Source organism: Hirundo rustica, chromosome 19 (assembly GCF_015227805.2).
Source record: "Hirundo rustica isolate bHirRus1 chromosome 19, bHirRus1.pri.v3, whole genome shotgun sequence".
NCBI classification, from domain to species: Eukaryota; Metazoa; Chordata; class Aves; order Passeriformes; family Hirundinidae; genus Hirundo; species Hirundo rustica.
In genome coordinates, this window is record NC_053468.1 from 793405 (window position 1) to 808647 (window position 15243).

At 48.8% G+C, this 15243-nt stretch overlaps 1 protein-coding gene and 1 long non-coding RNA gene across 4 annotated transcripts in view; one reads left to right on the forward strand and one right to left on the reverse strand.

Annotated features, from left to right (window-relative positions):
• The window catches only part of NF1 (neurofibromin 1), a 75712-nt gene extending 64105 nt beyond the window's left edge, over positions 1–11607 (forward strand). For 2 of the 3 annotated variants that reach the window (XM_040082442.2, XM_040082445.2), the window contains 8 exons: positions 16–173; positions 1006–1128; positions 1835–1962; positions 2440–2540; positions 2999–3141; positions 3242–3288; positions 3906–4122; positions 6797–11607. In XM_040082442.2, coding sequence (XP_039938376.1) covers positions 16–173; positions 1006–1128; positions 1835–1962; positions 2440–2540; positions 2999–3141; positions 3242–3288; positions 3906–4122; positions 6797–6939 — 1060 coding nt within the window. In that variant the 3' untranslated portion in view covers positions 6940–11607. Of the gene's footprint in view, positions 1–15; positions 174–1005; positions 1129–1834; positions 1963–2439; positions 2541–2998; positions 3142–3241; positions 3289–3905; positions 4123–5152; positions 5204–6796 lie in introns of all 3 variants that reach the window. The other variant, XM_040082439.2, reaches the window with a different exon arrangement.
• On the reverse strand, positions 8596–15167 carry LOC131378682 (uncharacterized). The gene is made up of 3 exons (XR_009208436.1): positions 14886–15167; positions 10978–11106; positions 8596–8619 (listed from the first exon to the last, which is right to left on the reverse strand). It is a non-coding gene; the product is annotated as an uncharacterized LOC131378682 (long non-coding RNA).
• Positions 15168–15243: the final 76 nt, after the last annotated feature.

The following is a 15243-nucleotide window of genomic DNA, read 5'->3' on the forward strand; positions in this document are numbered from 1 at the left end:
TCTCTGCACTTTCAGGACACTAAAGGAACACCAGCCCTGGTCATCCCCCAAGGGGTCAGACAGACACCTGGCTGCCAGTTACCCAACAGTGGGACAGATCAGCCCTCGCACCCGGAAATCCATGAGCTTGGACATGGGGCAGCCTTCACAAGCCAACACTAAAAAGCTTCTAGGTTATTAACATAACTCATTTATTGGTCTGTCTACAGAATACCCTGGGAAGAGTTACTGAGAAAAATTGTTCTTGTATTAGTTCTGGCTTTAAGGGCTTATTCCTGATTGAGAGGAATAAGTGCAGTTTCTGCAAAATGCAAATTTCAGGGCGCTGGACAGTTAAAGAGGACTTGGTCATGAAGGGGGGGAGCCAGAGCAATGCTCAAAATGTGCATGTGGAAGTGGAGAAAAAAAGCTATCCAGATCCTGAAGATTCCTAGCGCCAGTTTTGTGCTCCCAGCCCTTTGCAGCAAACCCAGGAAGTGGATATTTAGCTGCTCCATTCAGTGCTCTGGTTGGGGCTGGAGGAGATGGTCCCAGAACATGGTAGATGTGTGTAAACAATCTGATTTCTGCTCATGGCTTCTCAGTGTATCATGTTTACACCGTATGTCAGAGGAACAAGCTGAGTTGCTTTGCAGAACTTGTGGAAGCCCTTTGGCATTACACAGGTGGAAGAAGAGGGGCATTTCCTTCATTCCAGCCCTTTCCTGCTTCCTTTTCAGTAACCACGTCCCGGCATGTGTATTCCGTGTGGGGGCCAGGAGTCCATGGCATGCCCCCTGACTAATTGCATGCTCCCTCCTGTGTGTCGTGAAGCACTTTGGAAGCTGTGATGGAGAGCGGCATGGTGTGATCGTATTTTCTGTCCCATCCCTGAAAATGGTGAAAAGGTCCCCAGATTCCTGTCAACACATGGTAGATAGGGGAGTAGCTTGGCCAGAAAATCAGAAAAAGTTAGCATATGGATTTAGGTTTAATGTTTTTAATTGCCTGATAAATTGTTTTTAGGTACAAGGAAAAGTTTTGACCATTTGATATCGGACACAAAGGCTCCTAAAAGGCAAGACATGGAATCTGGAATCACAACGCCTCCCAAAATGAGGAGAGTAGCCGAAAATGATTATGAAATGGGTGAGACACAGGACTAACATTTTAAGAATAATACTAATTATGAACACTTTGTATATCTATACAAAGAACTATTTCTAAATTCAGTGTTTATTTACCAAGGTTGCTCCAAGGTAAGGGAGAAGCACCTTTCTTAGCAATGGCTTCTGCAGGGTGCAGCCTTCATATCTCTGGCAGCTGCACTGGAGCTGCTCAGTTTACAGGTGCAGAATCAGGGACAGCTCTAAAGGACTGCATATAGGAGTGCAATGAAATAAATAGCCTTTGGCCTTCAGCTATGAAATAAATAGCATTTGCCTTCTAGAAGTTAATAAGCCCCAGGTGCAAATTCCTGCAGGAGATGGAACGTGAGCTGATGCCTGGAATGCCTCTCTTCATCTTCTCCCCCATCTGCTTCCTGTGCCCCCACCCCCAATTGCAATGCAAGACCAGGGTTCTTCTCTTGGATCTGCCTGACCCTAAATTTGGTACTTACATCCCTGGGCCTGTATTTCACTGAAGAGGAAATTGGGGTTTTTGTTTGCCATCTGATAACACATCCCATGTAGTGGTCCAGTGCTGCTGCACTACAGCGCAGTCGTTGCTTTGACCTTTGTGACCTTGGTGAACTCCGAGGTTTGCACAGGACTGCCTCTGGTGTGCAGAACCCGATTCTGTCTTGCTTTGGGTTCATTTTGCTCTGTATGAGTTGCTCTTTTTTGTCTGGCAGAAACCCAGAGAATATCACCACAGCAACACCCGCACCTCCGGAAAGTTTCAGTTTCCGAGTCAAACGTCCTCCTGGATGAAGAAGTTCTGACTGACCCAAAAATTCAAGCACTGCTGCTTACAGTTCTTGTAAGCTTTCTTCTGTGTTGTGTGCTATTTTCTGATGTTCTTTTATCTCCCAGCAAAACAAACATGTTCCTTGGAGTTTTTGCTGGCTGAGTTTATGACAAACTATTTTGTATAATAAAAGCTTATTAATACATTATAGTTTAAAAGAAATGAGCATTATTGGAATCCCAGCATAATTCAGTTTAAAAGTCATTGACTAGTAAGAGAGGTGCAGTCTGATAGCACTTTCTTCAGCTGTACCACTGGAGTTCCCATTCCAGGTACAATTCAGAAAGACTCAGTTGTGTAAAAAACAGATGAGATACATTTATTGGCAAAATACCAGTTGTTGCCAACTGCTTCTGTTGCTTCTCGACAGAGACTTAAATCAATCTTTTCTAATGTTGCTTTCTGCTAGTCAGGAATCTTTAAACCCTTTAAGCTGCGAAGCCTTAGGCTGTAAGTACCCAGGTGCACTAATGGCTCCTTCCCTGCCAGGCCACGCTGGTGAAATACACCACGGACGAGTTCGACCAGCGCATCCTCTACGAGTATTTAGCAGAAGCCAGCGTTGTCTTCCCAAAGGTCTTTCCTGTTGTGTAAGTACCTGCAGTTCTGGTTACAATAACTCTGTACCTGGCTCTTCTTTAGAGCTCTCTGGTCCAGAACAAGCATCTACAAGGCACTTGCTTGTGTGGGGGTTAAAGGCTGCAGTCTGTCCATGCTGGTTGGTTTTAATTTGTGCCCCGGCTGTTTCAAAGCTGATTTAAGGCCTAGTGCAGGTGCTTTTTGGGTGTTTCTATAGACACCTGCTGTAGTTTTGCTGGAGTGAATATGTGTAAAGGAAACCCAGCTGTCAGAAGTTAAGGTGAGCAGGTGTTCACAAACTGACCTGAGCACATCATTAGAGTCCTCATGGAAGAGAGCTGGGAATTGTGTTCTGAAATCACTGGAGGGTTGAAAATCCCACCTGAACTGCTGGTTGCTAAAGTCTGTTGGGAACTGCAGGTTTATTTTATTTGATGAACAAAAACTAAGCCACTTCTCCTTTCTTCAGGCATAATTTGTTAGATTCCAAGATCAATACCCTTTTATCGCTGTGCCAGGATCCAAACTTGTTGAATCCAATTCATGGGATTGTGCAGAGTGTCGTCTACCATGAGGAGTCTCCACCCCAATACCAAACATCCTATCTACAGAGTAAATATTTTCCCTTTTTTAAAAAAACATGCTGTACTGTGAGCACTCTGTTCTCCGTCAGGTGAGGGCTTTCATGGTGGTGTTCCATTTGTTGTTGCAGGTTTTGGATTTAATGGGCTGTGGAGGTTTGCTGGGCCCTTCTCCAAGGTAAGAGCTCTGTGGGGTCTGGGCTGTTTGGCCTTTCTGGGACGCAGTGGTGCTGCAGCAAAGATGCTCATGAGGAGCATCATTCTCCTGTGAGTGAGCAGAGAGCATCAGAGGCACCTCTGGGGCTAAAAGCAGCGCTGGGCCTGCAGCAGGTGCTGTGATAGATGAGTTACCAAGCAGCCAGGTGTGTGAGTGCAGCTTTTCCTGCTCCCTGGGTCACTTCATTACATGGATCTGACAGGGTAGCGGGTTAATTTGAGCAGAGAGATCTTTCCACGAGGCTGAATTTCATGTTGGAGCAGAGCCAGTGGAGCACTGCCCGTGTGTCCAGCCACCCCAAAGGAAGTAGCCCAGGAGTGTGGCTGGGACAGGGGCTCTGCAGCCCCTTTTCCTGCCCCTGGGCTCCCATGCACTGAGATCACACTGACACCTGGTCTGCAGTGTGTACATTAGATTGGTCTACACAAGGCCACAAATCAGTTTTTACATGTACATCAAATGCTCTTGAAAATTTGCAGGCAAAACTATGGGACTTGAGAGTAAGCTCTGTAGCAAAGCTCAGACTGACAGGAAAGTACCAAGGGAGAACAATCTTTTTTTTCCCCCATCTCCCACAGCAAACCCAAATCCCAGACTATGCTGAGCTCATAGTGAAGTTCCTTGATGCCTTGATTGACACGTATTTGCCTGGAATTGATGAGGAAACCAGTGAAGAATCTCTCCTGACCCCCACCTCTCCGTATCCTCCAGCGGTGCAGAGCCAGCTCAGCATCACTGCAAACCTCAACCTCTCCAACTCCATGACCTCACTTGCCACATCCCAGCACTCCCCAGGTCAGTGCCTGTTCTGGTACCATCTGGGTGGGGGAAATTTGGGAATTTCCTGGTTTAGGGGCCTCACTGCCTCTTTGGATGTGTATGTGCCAAACATTGGTGCATTGTGGAGTAAAATGAATATTAAACTGTTCCTGAGCTGTTTTGCTGTTGGTTCAGATCCTGGATTTTATCCAGCACAAAAATTGTTTCCCAAGTCACTCCATGTGAAGGGAAGAGGATCAAGGGCATCAGAACAGCCCTGTATGTGGAACGTGTGCCCTGCAGGGGATCCCTGGCTCACAGACACTGGGATGGTTTGTTCAGGGTGCAGAGGAGCAGCAGGAGTAAGGCAGGGCTGTTGGAATGATTTTGAACAGGGGTTTCTTTGGGAACAGACCTTGCTGTCACTGTGGAAGGACATTCTGGGCAGCATCTTCCTGTTTGGAACACAGCATCGGTGGCAGCTCCAGCAGTTTGTTTCCAAGGATGAGGTGATGGTGCTGGATCGGGCTCTCTGCAAGGGAAAGAAGCATTTTGCTCTGTAAATGTCCTCCTTCCTTCTGCCCCACTTTCCATTCCCTCTTCCTTTACAAGCTGAGAGGAAGGAATTAATCCAGCTTGTCAAACATTCCTTCCAAGTGCTGTGCAAACAGATGGCTTTTGTCAAAGGCTAGTTAAGAGTCTCCACAAACAGAGTTGAGAACGAGTGAACTCGTTCAGGTTGATAGTGAGTCTGAAACAACACACTGCTGGCACTCTGAGCACTCTTTGCATGGAAATGAAATTTAAAACACCAGTATGAAGGCCACGTGTTCAGCAGCACTCAGTTAAAAGAAACATTTTCATCCAAATGAGGAGTTTTTCTTATGGCTACAAGTACTAAGTTTCAGATACATGAAAAATTCATTTCTTGCATCTGGAAACAACTAGGCGGGATCATTGTCTCTAAATGTTTTGTCTGTCACCATCTCTGTTCCTTTCCCTCCCCTTCCCGGTCTCACGGACATTATTCACTTACATTTATTTCTTTCATTCTGTGTCTGTGAAGCTTCTCTGCCTTGCTCTAAGTCTGCAGTTTTCATGCAGCTGCCTCATCCAGGTACTCTCTTCTTTCATCATATTTGCACGAAATGCTGCTTGAGCTGTGTTAGGGCCAGGCTGTGGCATGAGCAGCAGTTTCTGACACGGGAATGGCTTCAGCAAGTGCTAAGCTGGTGCATTTTCTTGGGGGGTGGCAATAATACCTGGTGGTAGAGCAAAGTAACCCACAGCCTTGAGAACAAATGTGGTAACAGACAAGTGGATGCTTAATATGGAAATCACTGTGCTGCACGTGTGAAGCTGAAATGAACTATTTGGTGTGAGCTCTTTAGATTCACTAGGACTCAGCTCTGATTGCAGGGACACACAGGCAAACAGACATTAATTCCGTGGACTAAACTGCAGCAGACAGCGGGGCAGTACCTCAGGAGCTGCACACTTCTGCATTTCTGATTTGTGTGGAGAAGTAAGACAAAACTGCAGAAGAGGGTTTTTTGCTCATGCCCATGGGTTGTCCCTGTCCTCAGCGTAGTTTGGGGGTTCTGTGCTGCCACCTGCACAAGGAGAGGAAGGTACAGCCTCTGGCTGGAGCCCTCACATTGTCCCTGTGCTTTGTTCTCACTAACGCCAACACCAATCAATTTCTTCCACCTAACTGTGGATATGTCACTTACAATAACAGAACTTTGTTCTAACCTTTGCATTTGCTGTCAGACATCCCAATTTTGGCCACTGATTGTAGTTGTATCCTTTTGCATAAACCCACCCATCCTGCTCTTCATTGCTGGTGCTGCACCTGTCCCTGGGTGTGAGGTGTTGGTGACGCTCACCAGACAGACACGGTGTGGCAGCTACACCGAGCGGCTGCTGCAGGGGCTGAACTCAGCACTGTCAGCATAAAGAGCAGCAATTGCTCCAGAGCACGTCTGCACTAAGGGCAGCTCTGGGCTGTGGGTCTGCAGTGACAGCGCCCAAAGCCGCTGCTGAGGCCTCTACTGCCAGGCATTGGGTGGTGGTGTTGTGTCAGCGTGGGGTCTTCACATAAAGCGCTTCAGTTCTGATGTTTGTTTGATAGGAAACTTTTAGCAAAGCATAACAGTTTTGCTCTGCAGGACAAGGTCCTGCAGAGGACATGCAAAACTTCTCACAATGGTCTAAGTTTGTGGGCACAAACCTGTCTGGTGCCATCCTCATCCTGAGCCCCACAAGCTTCTTCCTGCCACTGGTGGGGCTGAACCCAGCAGTCACAGTTCTCATGAAGAATCCCTGCCTCAGTTTCTCTGCCTGTTTCCTGTCAAGACCCTTCTTAGGAAACTGTTTCTTTACTCACTAAGGGTCAGTCTGCTGATTTGTTTTGCGGTTTTTTTCCTTCCTTCACTTAAGCAGACTTTTGTTTTCAGCAGGACAGCCAAGTTTTCTAGGTTGTACTCTCCCTTTGCCCTCTGCCGGCCCCAGGCTGGAGGGCAGGAGCGAGCGGCTGTGCAGCCCTCACCTGCCACAAATCCAGTTTGATTCTTTTCAGACTCATCCCGGTGGTGGTGAGCGGGCGGAGCTGGTGGGGTGGGGCCTTCAGGGGGACCCGTCCCTCCGGGATCCCCGCGGCTCGGGGCTGCCGGCCGCGGGACTCAGCACAGTGCTTGTGTCTCCGCAGGGATCGACAAGGAGAACGTGGAGCTCTCGCCCACCGCCGGCCACGCCAACAGTGGGAGGATGCGCCACGGCTCCGCCAGCCAAGTGCAGAAGCAGCGAAGCGCCGGCAGCTTCAAGCGTCACAGCATCAAAAAGATCGTGTGATTGTTGCTTTTTAATTTTATTTTTTATTTTTGGACCTGACTGACACGCGCGGCCCCTCGCGAAGGGCCCTCCACCGGGTGTGATGCTGCACTTGATCTGTACAGTTCCCATCCCGTCAGCCGCGTTGCCAGATGATCAACTCCTGACCCACTGCTGTTGGAGTTCTTTTGAGAGAACCAGACGACCATCGATGGCAAAAGGCACAGAGCCTGCCCTCTGTCCGGGGGGATATCATGGCTTTATTCTGGGGTCCTGCCCCTGCAGGCCAGAGCTCTTTTTTAGCTCCTTTCCCGAGGCCCTGCCCGTCCCGGGGCTTTTTCCCAGGGGGTATGGGCCCAGAGGCAGGGACAAGCCACTACCCAGTCAGGGATGAGGTGGGAGTGGAACAGAGTTGGGTTGCATTCCAGTGTGGAGGATGGGCACTGCTGAGCAGGGACAAACCACGTGATACAGTTTCCAAAGGGATACAATAGAAAACATTACAAACCCCAATATAAAAATGGAACACAGTATAAACCCAATTAATGCGCTACAACACACTGCCTGAGTTAAAGCCTTCATTCCCCCCGTGTTCGGTTTCAGCCGGTGTTCAGAACCACGCGTGTGCCCCGGGGGAGGCTGGAGTTCTCTAGCGCTGCAGAGCCGCCTCTGTTCGAATCCAAAGCCATTTCCCAGCCCCGCCCTGTCTGCTCTGGCCTCAGGTGTTCCTGCTAAGGGAAGTGTTGATCCTTAACCCTGTTTGCATGCCTCAAGGTAGTAGTGGCTTCCTGAGCCGGGGGAGTTTCTCTAACCCTGGTTTAAATCCAAACCTACAGATTTTAGCTGTATACTTTTTTTTACCACACTGAGAAGAATCTTGTTCATGATAGCTGCAGTACAAGGAGCTTAACAGAAGTGGTGGATTAGGTTAAGTTTCAGGTAATTAGCAATAAAGGGGAGAGGAAAAGGAGGCTGCAGGAGTCCCTCATTCCCCAGACCAAGCTTCACACACTTGGACTGTACATGGACCAGACTGGACAAACTGGCATTTTTCCCCAGGTTCTTTTTTTGTTTGGATTTGTTTGTTTGTTTGTTTTTTGCTGTACTTTCTCTGCCCTAAGGAAGTTGTACAGGGGAGAATCCCTGGGAACTGACCCTTGGGATGTCATTGTAGCCCCCGCTTTAGTTCTGCCCTTCCCAACAATGCACACCCATGAGAGCTCCTGGCAGAATATCCAGCGGGGAATGGAGGGAAAATGGGATGGATTCATTCCCGGCTCTGGGGGATTGTGTGGCAAAGCTGCCCCTGCGCTGCCCGAGCAGGGACAGAAAGAGCCACGTCTGCTCAAGGTACATGCATTTAAATGAACTGACACGGTGTCCAACCCAGGGGCGTCTGGTGGTGGCGCAGTCACCTCCCGGGGGTGGGTTCGGGGCTTACACAAACCTGAGGCTGCCTCACCGTCAGGGCCACGGGTGGCGGCTGGGGACGGGCACTGCGCTGGCCAGGGAGGAGGTGGCGCCGGTCCTGCCGTGGGTGCCAGCGCCCCGTGGGCACGTGTGGGGTGTCTGAGTTGGGGCGAGCTACGGTTCCGGCAGGGGCTGTGTCCTTGGGGGCTCACACAGCTCCTGCTCAGAATCAGATGCGCTTCCCAGTTTCAGATCCCTCTGCTGTGGTAGGAATTTACAATCCTTCAGTGGCTTTAAAGGAAAAAACAAGTATATCCATTAGGTAAAAGCCAGTCCTCCAGTGCAATCGTTAGTGGCTTTCAGTAAATCAAACTCCACAGCTAAATTATTAGAGAATGGTACAATTAAGGGTTCCAATTTATTGCTATAGCACATAATTCCCATGTATCCACACAGTAACAATGTAACATTTATGTAAATAAAAATACCTTTATTGTATTGATTCATAAAATAACAACTTCTTTAATTTGTTTACAGTCCTGGAAAAACTATGAACACAAACTTCATATGCAAATAGTTTGCCAAAACAAGGGGAAATCTTAGAATTAGCAGTCATGGAATAAACAGGCTAGAAAGATGAACTGGTGCAATTAACCAAATCCCCTCACTCGGGTGGTGCAGGCGCCAAGGCAGGAACGTGGTCACTGGTGACACAGAGTGGGCTCTGAGCAGGGCCGTGAGGCTGAGCTGGGCTCAGGGACAGAGCAGGGGCTCAAGCTTTGGGTTTGGGGTCCCCAGGTTAGAAACCATTGTCATCCCACAACTCAAACTGTGAGGAGCCACCCCTGGTGTCACTGGGGTTTGCACGGGGTTGTGCCCGGTCAAGCTGGTTCCAGCCCTTGCCGTTGTGCTGAGGACAAGGAATTGTAGAAGCCTGTGGATTTGTGTGTAGGAGGACAAGAAGAATCTCTTGTGAAGGTGGTGTGCTGTTTTCAGGTGTTTCTCATATGAGCAGATCTCCTGCAAACAGGAACAGTATTTCTAGAGGAACTGCCTGACTGATGTTGTTTGGGCAGAGAGCAAGCCCTTCACAGTTGTGCATCATCCATGTCAGAAGTGTCCCTCCATCAGAACTGCTGTGTTCCCTGCAGCACAGAGATGTGGGAGCAGAGGGGACGGGGATGAAAGTCACCTTCCCTGTGAGAACTACTCCAGGCTCTAAGTCCCAGCTGAAAAAACTGCTCTCTTCATAAAGTCAGTGAACAAAACAGAATTTCCTCTTTTCCTGGAAGGAGGGAGCCAGTTGGAGTTTTCCCCATATGAGAGGTTTAGTGAGAGGGCCTGGACTCTGGCAGAGCAGGGGTATCAGACACCTGTCAGGTAATGGGTGAATTGGGGTGTAAGGACTGCTGATGGCCAAGGTTTAATTTGGGATCGTGTGTGCCGTGATAGGCAGGAACGATGTCTCCTAGTACTGGTGCTTGGGAAGCTCGTGCTTGGCTCCCAGGGAACCATGGCCTTTTGTGTAATGATTAAACTCCCATCAGTAATTAGTTGTTGAGTGCCTTACTGTCACTGTATCTCTGTCCCGCTCCCTCCAGCAGCTGCTGCTGGGATTTGCCTCTTTTTCTTTCTCACATCCTCCTTCCTTTGTTCTTTCCCTGTTCAAGCACTCTCCATCCCATTCCGTCCCTGGGAGCTCTGCTGCCATCCCAGCCTGCTCCATCCTTTCTCCACCTGCTGCTCTGTTCTCCGGTGACCAGCAGGTTGTTGCTGGTGACAGTGTGGCTGTGAGCCCTGACCCGACACCCAGCCCCATCCCCGGTCCCCAGTGCCACTGCGCTCCGGGCAACCTGCGGGCCACTGGCAGCGGCTGCTGCTCCAGGCTCTGCTGCTCCAGGCTCTGCTGCACGGCTGGAGCTGCAGCCCCAGAGTCCCTGTGCTCTGACATGAAAACCTAAAATTCAGAAAAATCCAATTGGAACACGTGGACCACGTAACACCCTCCTGGGGAGCGTGTGTGAGCCCCCTGGCTCAGAGCCCATTCCCTGCCCCGCACTGACCACAGCTCAGTACTGTAAAGACAATTAACATTCTGTTTGTGTTTGTATTTTCCCTGACTTAAAGATAACTCAGTAGTATTTGAATAGTGCATAACCTACCTGTAATGATGCCAATGTTTCTGCTTTACCGTGCATGAGGTTTCCCAGGACAGGGAACATTTCACTGAGTCTCGTGGGCTGAGCCCCCGGCGTGTGCCGGGGTTGGCTCTGACCCGGGTTGTAGGTTTTAGGGCTTTTTCTGTTTCATTCTAAGGTTAATTTTTTCCAAAGTCACAAAGCACGTCCTATTGTTATGCAACAAACCACAGACAGTCACTCAGAGTGTTGGTCCCACCTTTTTTTTTATGCAGTATATTCACCTGTAAATAGTTTTTGTGTAAAATTTGACAGAAAAGTATATTTACTACACTGTAAATACATGTGACAATATATTGTATTATTTTGCTTTTTTTGTAAAGCAGTTAGTTGCTGTATATGTATAACATACAAATTTGATTATTCTAGTGTTAGTAACTGTTAACTACTCCTCCTCCCTCCTGCTGGTGCGTTCCATCATTTAAACCGAAGCTGTGTCCGACACACTCACCCTGTGTATGATCTCACTGCTTCCATCCGGCCTTGGCTTCCCAAGGGTTTCTGTGATCCCAGTCCCGGTCGTGCTGTCAAAGCGAGGGTGTGAGCCTGGAGAGCCCGCCGGTCCCAGCGCCGCTGGGAGCTGTGGGTCAGAATGGTGGAAACCTGCTTTCAGATAATTATTGTTCACCCCATTCTCCCCTCATGTATGTACTCCCCCTTTTTTTTTTTGAAGTAAAATGTAAATTCAACCTGCTCCCTGTTGTTCGAAGGTCATTCCTGGGGGCTGTGGGGTAAAGGTAGTGGACGCTGTTGGGACAAGTGTGGGTGGGTTCTTTGGGGCTGAACCAAGGGATCCGGCCCAGTTTCAGACCCCAACTCCCCACGTTTTCTGGGGAAAATTAAGATTCCAGTTAAAATCCAGTGTCTGGGGTTTGTCTTCCCAGACTGGTGCTGCTCTGGGTGTGGGATCCTGCACAGATCTGAGATTGCCTGCGGTGACTGAGGAAGAAGAAAGCCCATTGTCATGAATTTCATGTCACTTCAATAAGATTATCATAACTGAATAATAAATCAGAATATTTCTTTTTAAAATGTAAATTTAATATTGTAATAAAACAGCTGCTTGGTCTTTAAAGAACAATTCAGTATAATTTGTCTATTTGAGCTTTTTTTCCCTAGAAGCTTGAGGTTTCAGCTGTCAGGCAACTTCTCTGACAAATGATTAATCACATCTATTTTTCTTCTAGGGGGATACATTACTTCCCCATTAAAAATGTATAAGTACTTATATTCTGGCTTTGTGAATCATAAAGGATGTAAAGACACATTAAAGTGTGACTGCATTGACTTCTGAGACATCATATTGTTCCTGCACAGTGAACAGATAGACCTGCAGACACCTGGACAGGTGATTCCTGTCGTGCTCCTGCTGCCAGCTGGGGCTGCACGAGTGGAAGAGCAGCAGTGTGTGAACTGCTAAGTTTTATTTTCTTCACTTCAGAGGAAATGTTCCTTAGTTCTGAGTTGGACCTGGAGTGGGAGCCAGGCAGGAGCCAGCTCCCAAGCAGCACCTACTCAATCACTGCTGTCAAAAACATTCCTAAAGTTCCTCCTTTGGACAGTGGAGCCTCCCTGCTACTTGAGATCACAAATACACTGTAGCCACAGGGAGGGAATGAAAGGAGAGTTTTATTTTAGTTATGTATGCAGTTGGAAAACCTGTATTTAGGGGGAAATTGCACTGTTGGAGCAGGCAATTCTGTCTAAGGAAATCGCTTCAAAATCCCTGCCCAGCTGATGCTGCTGAAATATTTTACAAAGGAAAATAAAGTAAAAATGCTGAACTTACTTGTACTTGGGGGATGAATTCTCTTTTGGAGCTAAAAACTACACAAGGAAGAAAAGAAAGAAAATTGTTGACGGCTAAGCCCAGGATGGCTCAGAGCTGTTGGTAAAGGTGCCCCAGCAGTGTCCCAGGTGAGATGGGTGATATCTATTCCCTCAGGCCCTCCCATAGGACTGGATTCAGCTTGGTCACTTCTGCCATTACCAAGTGTATTTTACGTGTCTGTCCTCCCCTTAGGCCCCTCTAAGGACAGGGGACAGAACACCTGAACTCAGACAGCTGTAACATGATGGATGAGCCACCTGTGTCACAGAACTGCCAAAGCCACCCTCTTGCAGCTGTGCAGTGCTGGGTCCCTCTCACAGCAGTGAAATGCCTTTCCCACTACTGGAGTTACAATTTTCAGCTGTGAATCCTTCATGCCTTGCAACAGGGGCTCCTCAGTTGGCTACTCCTCTGGTTAACAAGCTCTTAAATCGAAATCACTCCCAGGCTTGTGTGGGTGGAAAGGGTTTAAAAACAACTCCCATGATGTGACTTGTTCAAATAAGTATGGGTTTGTTCTTCAAAGGAATTACAAAAAAACCTCTGGCAACGGGATCTTTTGGGATATTTAAATGACAGCACTATAAATAGCCAGGAGTAACTATATGTTCAAGAAAATCCCCCTGAACTATTGAATTGTATTTTAATTTTTTTTTTTTTTTTCTCAGAGCATACTGTCCTTCAGACAAACTGGAAATATCAGTTCTGCTGCTTCCACCCCCATTTAGGTACTGGGAGAGCAAGGTCTGCCCAGGAGAGCTGGCTGTGCAGCAAGACATGGTGCAAACACTGAAGAGCTGCTCATGCAGCCCTCCTCCTCCTCCCCGGGCCGTGAGGACACAGGGGAATGAAATGGCCGGGTCCACAAGAGGTTTCAGCAGTTCTGGTCCCCATGTGTCTGACACAGGCTGTGGCTGTGACCTTGACAAATCCCTGGATGTTTGACCACCAGGCACTATAAATGCTGGAATTGCCCAACACTAACGGCCAAGGGTGGCTGTCGGTTGGGAATTCTTAACGGACAAACTTCTGAGATCCTCAGATTAGGGACATCAAAAGGGCAAAGTCCCAACACAGATGGATTTTTCCACTTCACATGTGGCACGATTTGTAGTTTTTAAGTGGGTATTTAGTATTAATTCCTGACTGCTCTAAGCAACAAGATTGAGGCAAATCAGGAACTTCTCACAGAAAAATACTTCCACAAATCAGTGATTTAGGAAGGACAATCCTGCTCAGGACTGATTTCTCCAAGTTACTCATTTACACTCTCACATACCAACTGCCTGCTGCAGGCACGTGTCAATATCAACGGGCAGGTTTGATTTCAACCAGCCTGGTCAGCACAGCATTGAACTCCCCCCGTGCCCGCAGGTTTGTGCAGCATTACCTGGTGCAGAGCACGCTGCTCACAGCCAGGAGAGCTCTGAGAATAGCAGCGACTCTGCAGGATGACCCCAGGGTACCGCAAAGGGAGGAGGCTGATTGGGGACTGCCAGACAAACAGGAAGCTCAGGCTTTCAAGCTGGAAGGAGGCTTGAAGTGCTTTCCTGTGCTGCTGTAGCCATCCACCACTGGATACTCCCAGGAACTGCTCTGGTTTGTAACTCACTCTAGCTCAGCTGCTCCCCTGTTCCCAAAGCATGAACCACTTTTCCCTCTGATTTTGCTGCTAAAGTTCCAAAACACAAAAAAGCAGCTGAAGTTGTTCCACTGGGAAATCCTGAGCCACCTGTCCTCACAAAGGTCGTGTGACAAGTGCAGAGCAGTCTCCTCAGAAGCCCTGAAGCAGCACAGCATCCTGTGCCCTCTGACATGCCTGGCTGTAGCACCCACAGCTGGCTCCTGCCACTCCATGTGCTTCCACACAACCCTGCTGGATTATTTGGAGAGGACAAATCACTCCCAAACGATTCTTCCCACGCAGACCCAGGGCGGATGCCAAACCCCTCCGGGTGTCACAGTAACACAGAATTCCCACTGATGCCCCACAAAGGTCAGCACAGACTCTTCCCAAGACCTGGCTGCTGTTTAAGCTGCTCTTGCTGCACCCTGGGCCTTTCCCTCTCTCACCAGCCTCCTCTGGAAATTCCCAACCACCTTAGAAAAGCACCGATGATTTTCCAGTCTCCTCCAAGTGCCAGAGCTGTCCTGGAATCTGCTGTCTCATGGCCCCCAGAGTGTGAGCACTTACCAGCCATGATTCCCTACTGTGTATCTCCCCAAAACCTCAGGGTTTCCTTGGGACAGAGAAATCATTTACACGCTGGATCTTCTGCAAGGATGCCAAAAGCCCTGAGGGGAAATGTCACAAGTCTTACACAATAACATGAAAAATCTCTATTAATTCCAACTTGGTGCTGCTGCAGCTAAGCAATAACCTTGCCTCAACACAGATTTGCATTTCTCATTCGAGTTCACCCTTGCAGTTCCAATCCATTACTGTAGCTTCTGGCTAGTATTTGCTCACTAACGTGTCACCACCAGCCAAAGGTTTGTGTAAAACTCTGTCTAAAGCTCAGATTCACCTGCTCGCGTGTCTGGCTGTGTTAGCAGAAAATGAGGTGTTCCGAGGCCGAGGCCGACGGTCCTAGCTGAACACATTGCCGGGTAGCCAGAGTGTGCTGTAGCAGCCTTGAGCAGCAGTGACAGGATTTGTGGGGGTGCCCAAGGCCCGACAGGGGCACCCGGCAGAATCCCGGGACCAGGCTGGGGGGAAGCCCCAGTGGGGCTAGGAGGGGCTAGAAAACAAACCCCCACCAGGGCAGCGGCCGGGATGAGGGACATGGCGGGAGCGGGCCGTGCTGGGCCTCGGCAGCCCCACCGGACCTGGCTGCACCGTCCCGGGACTACCGCGGGAGAGGGAGGAGAGGAGGAAGGCGGCGC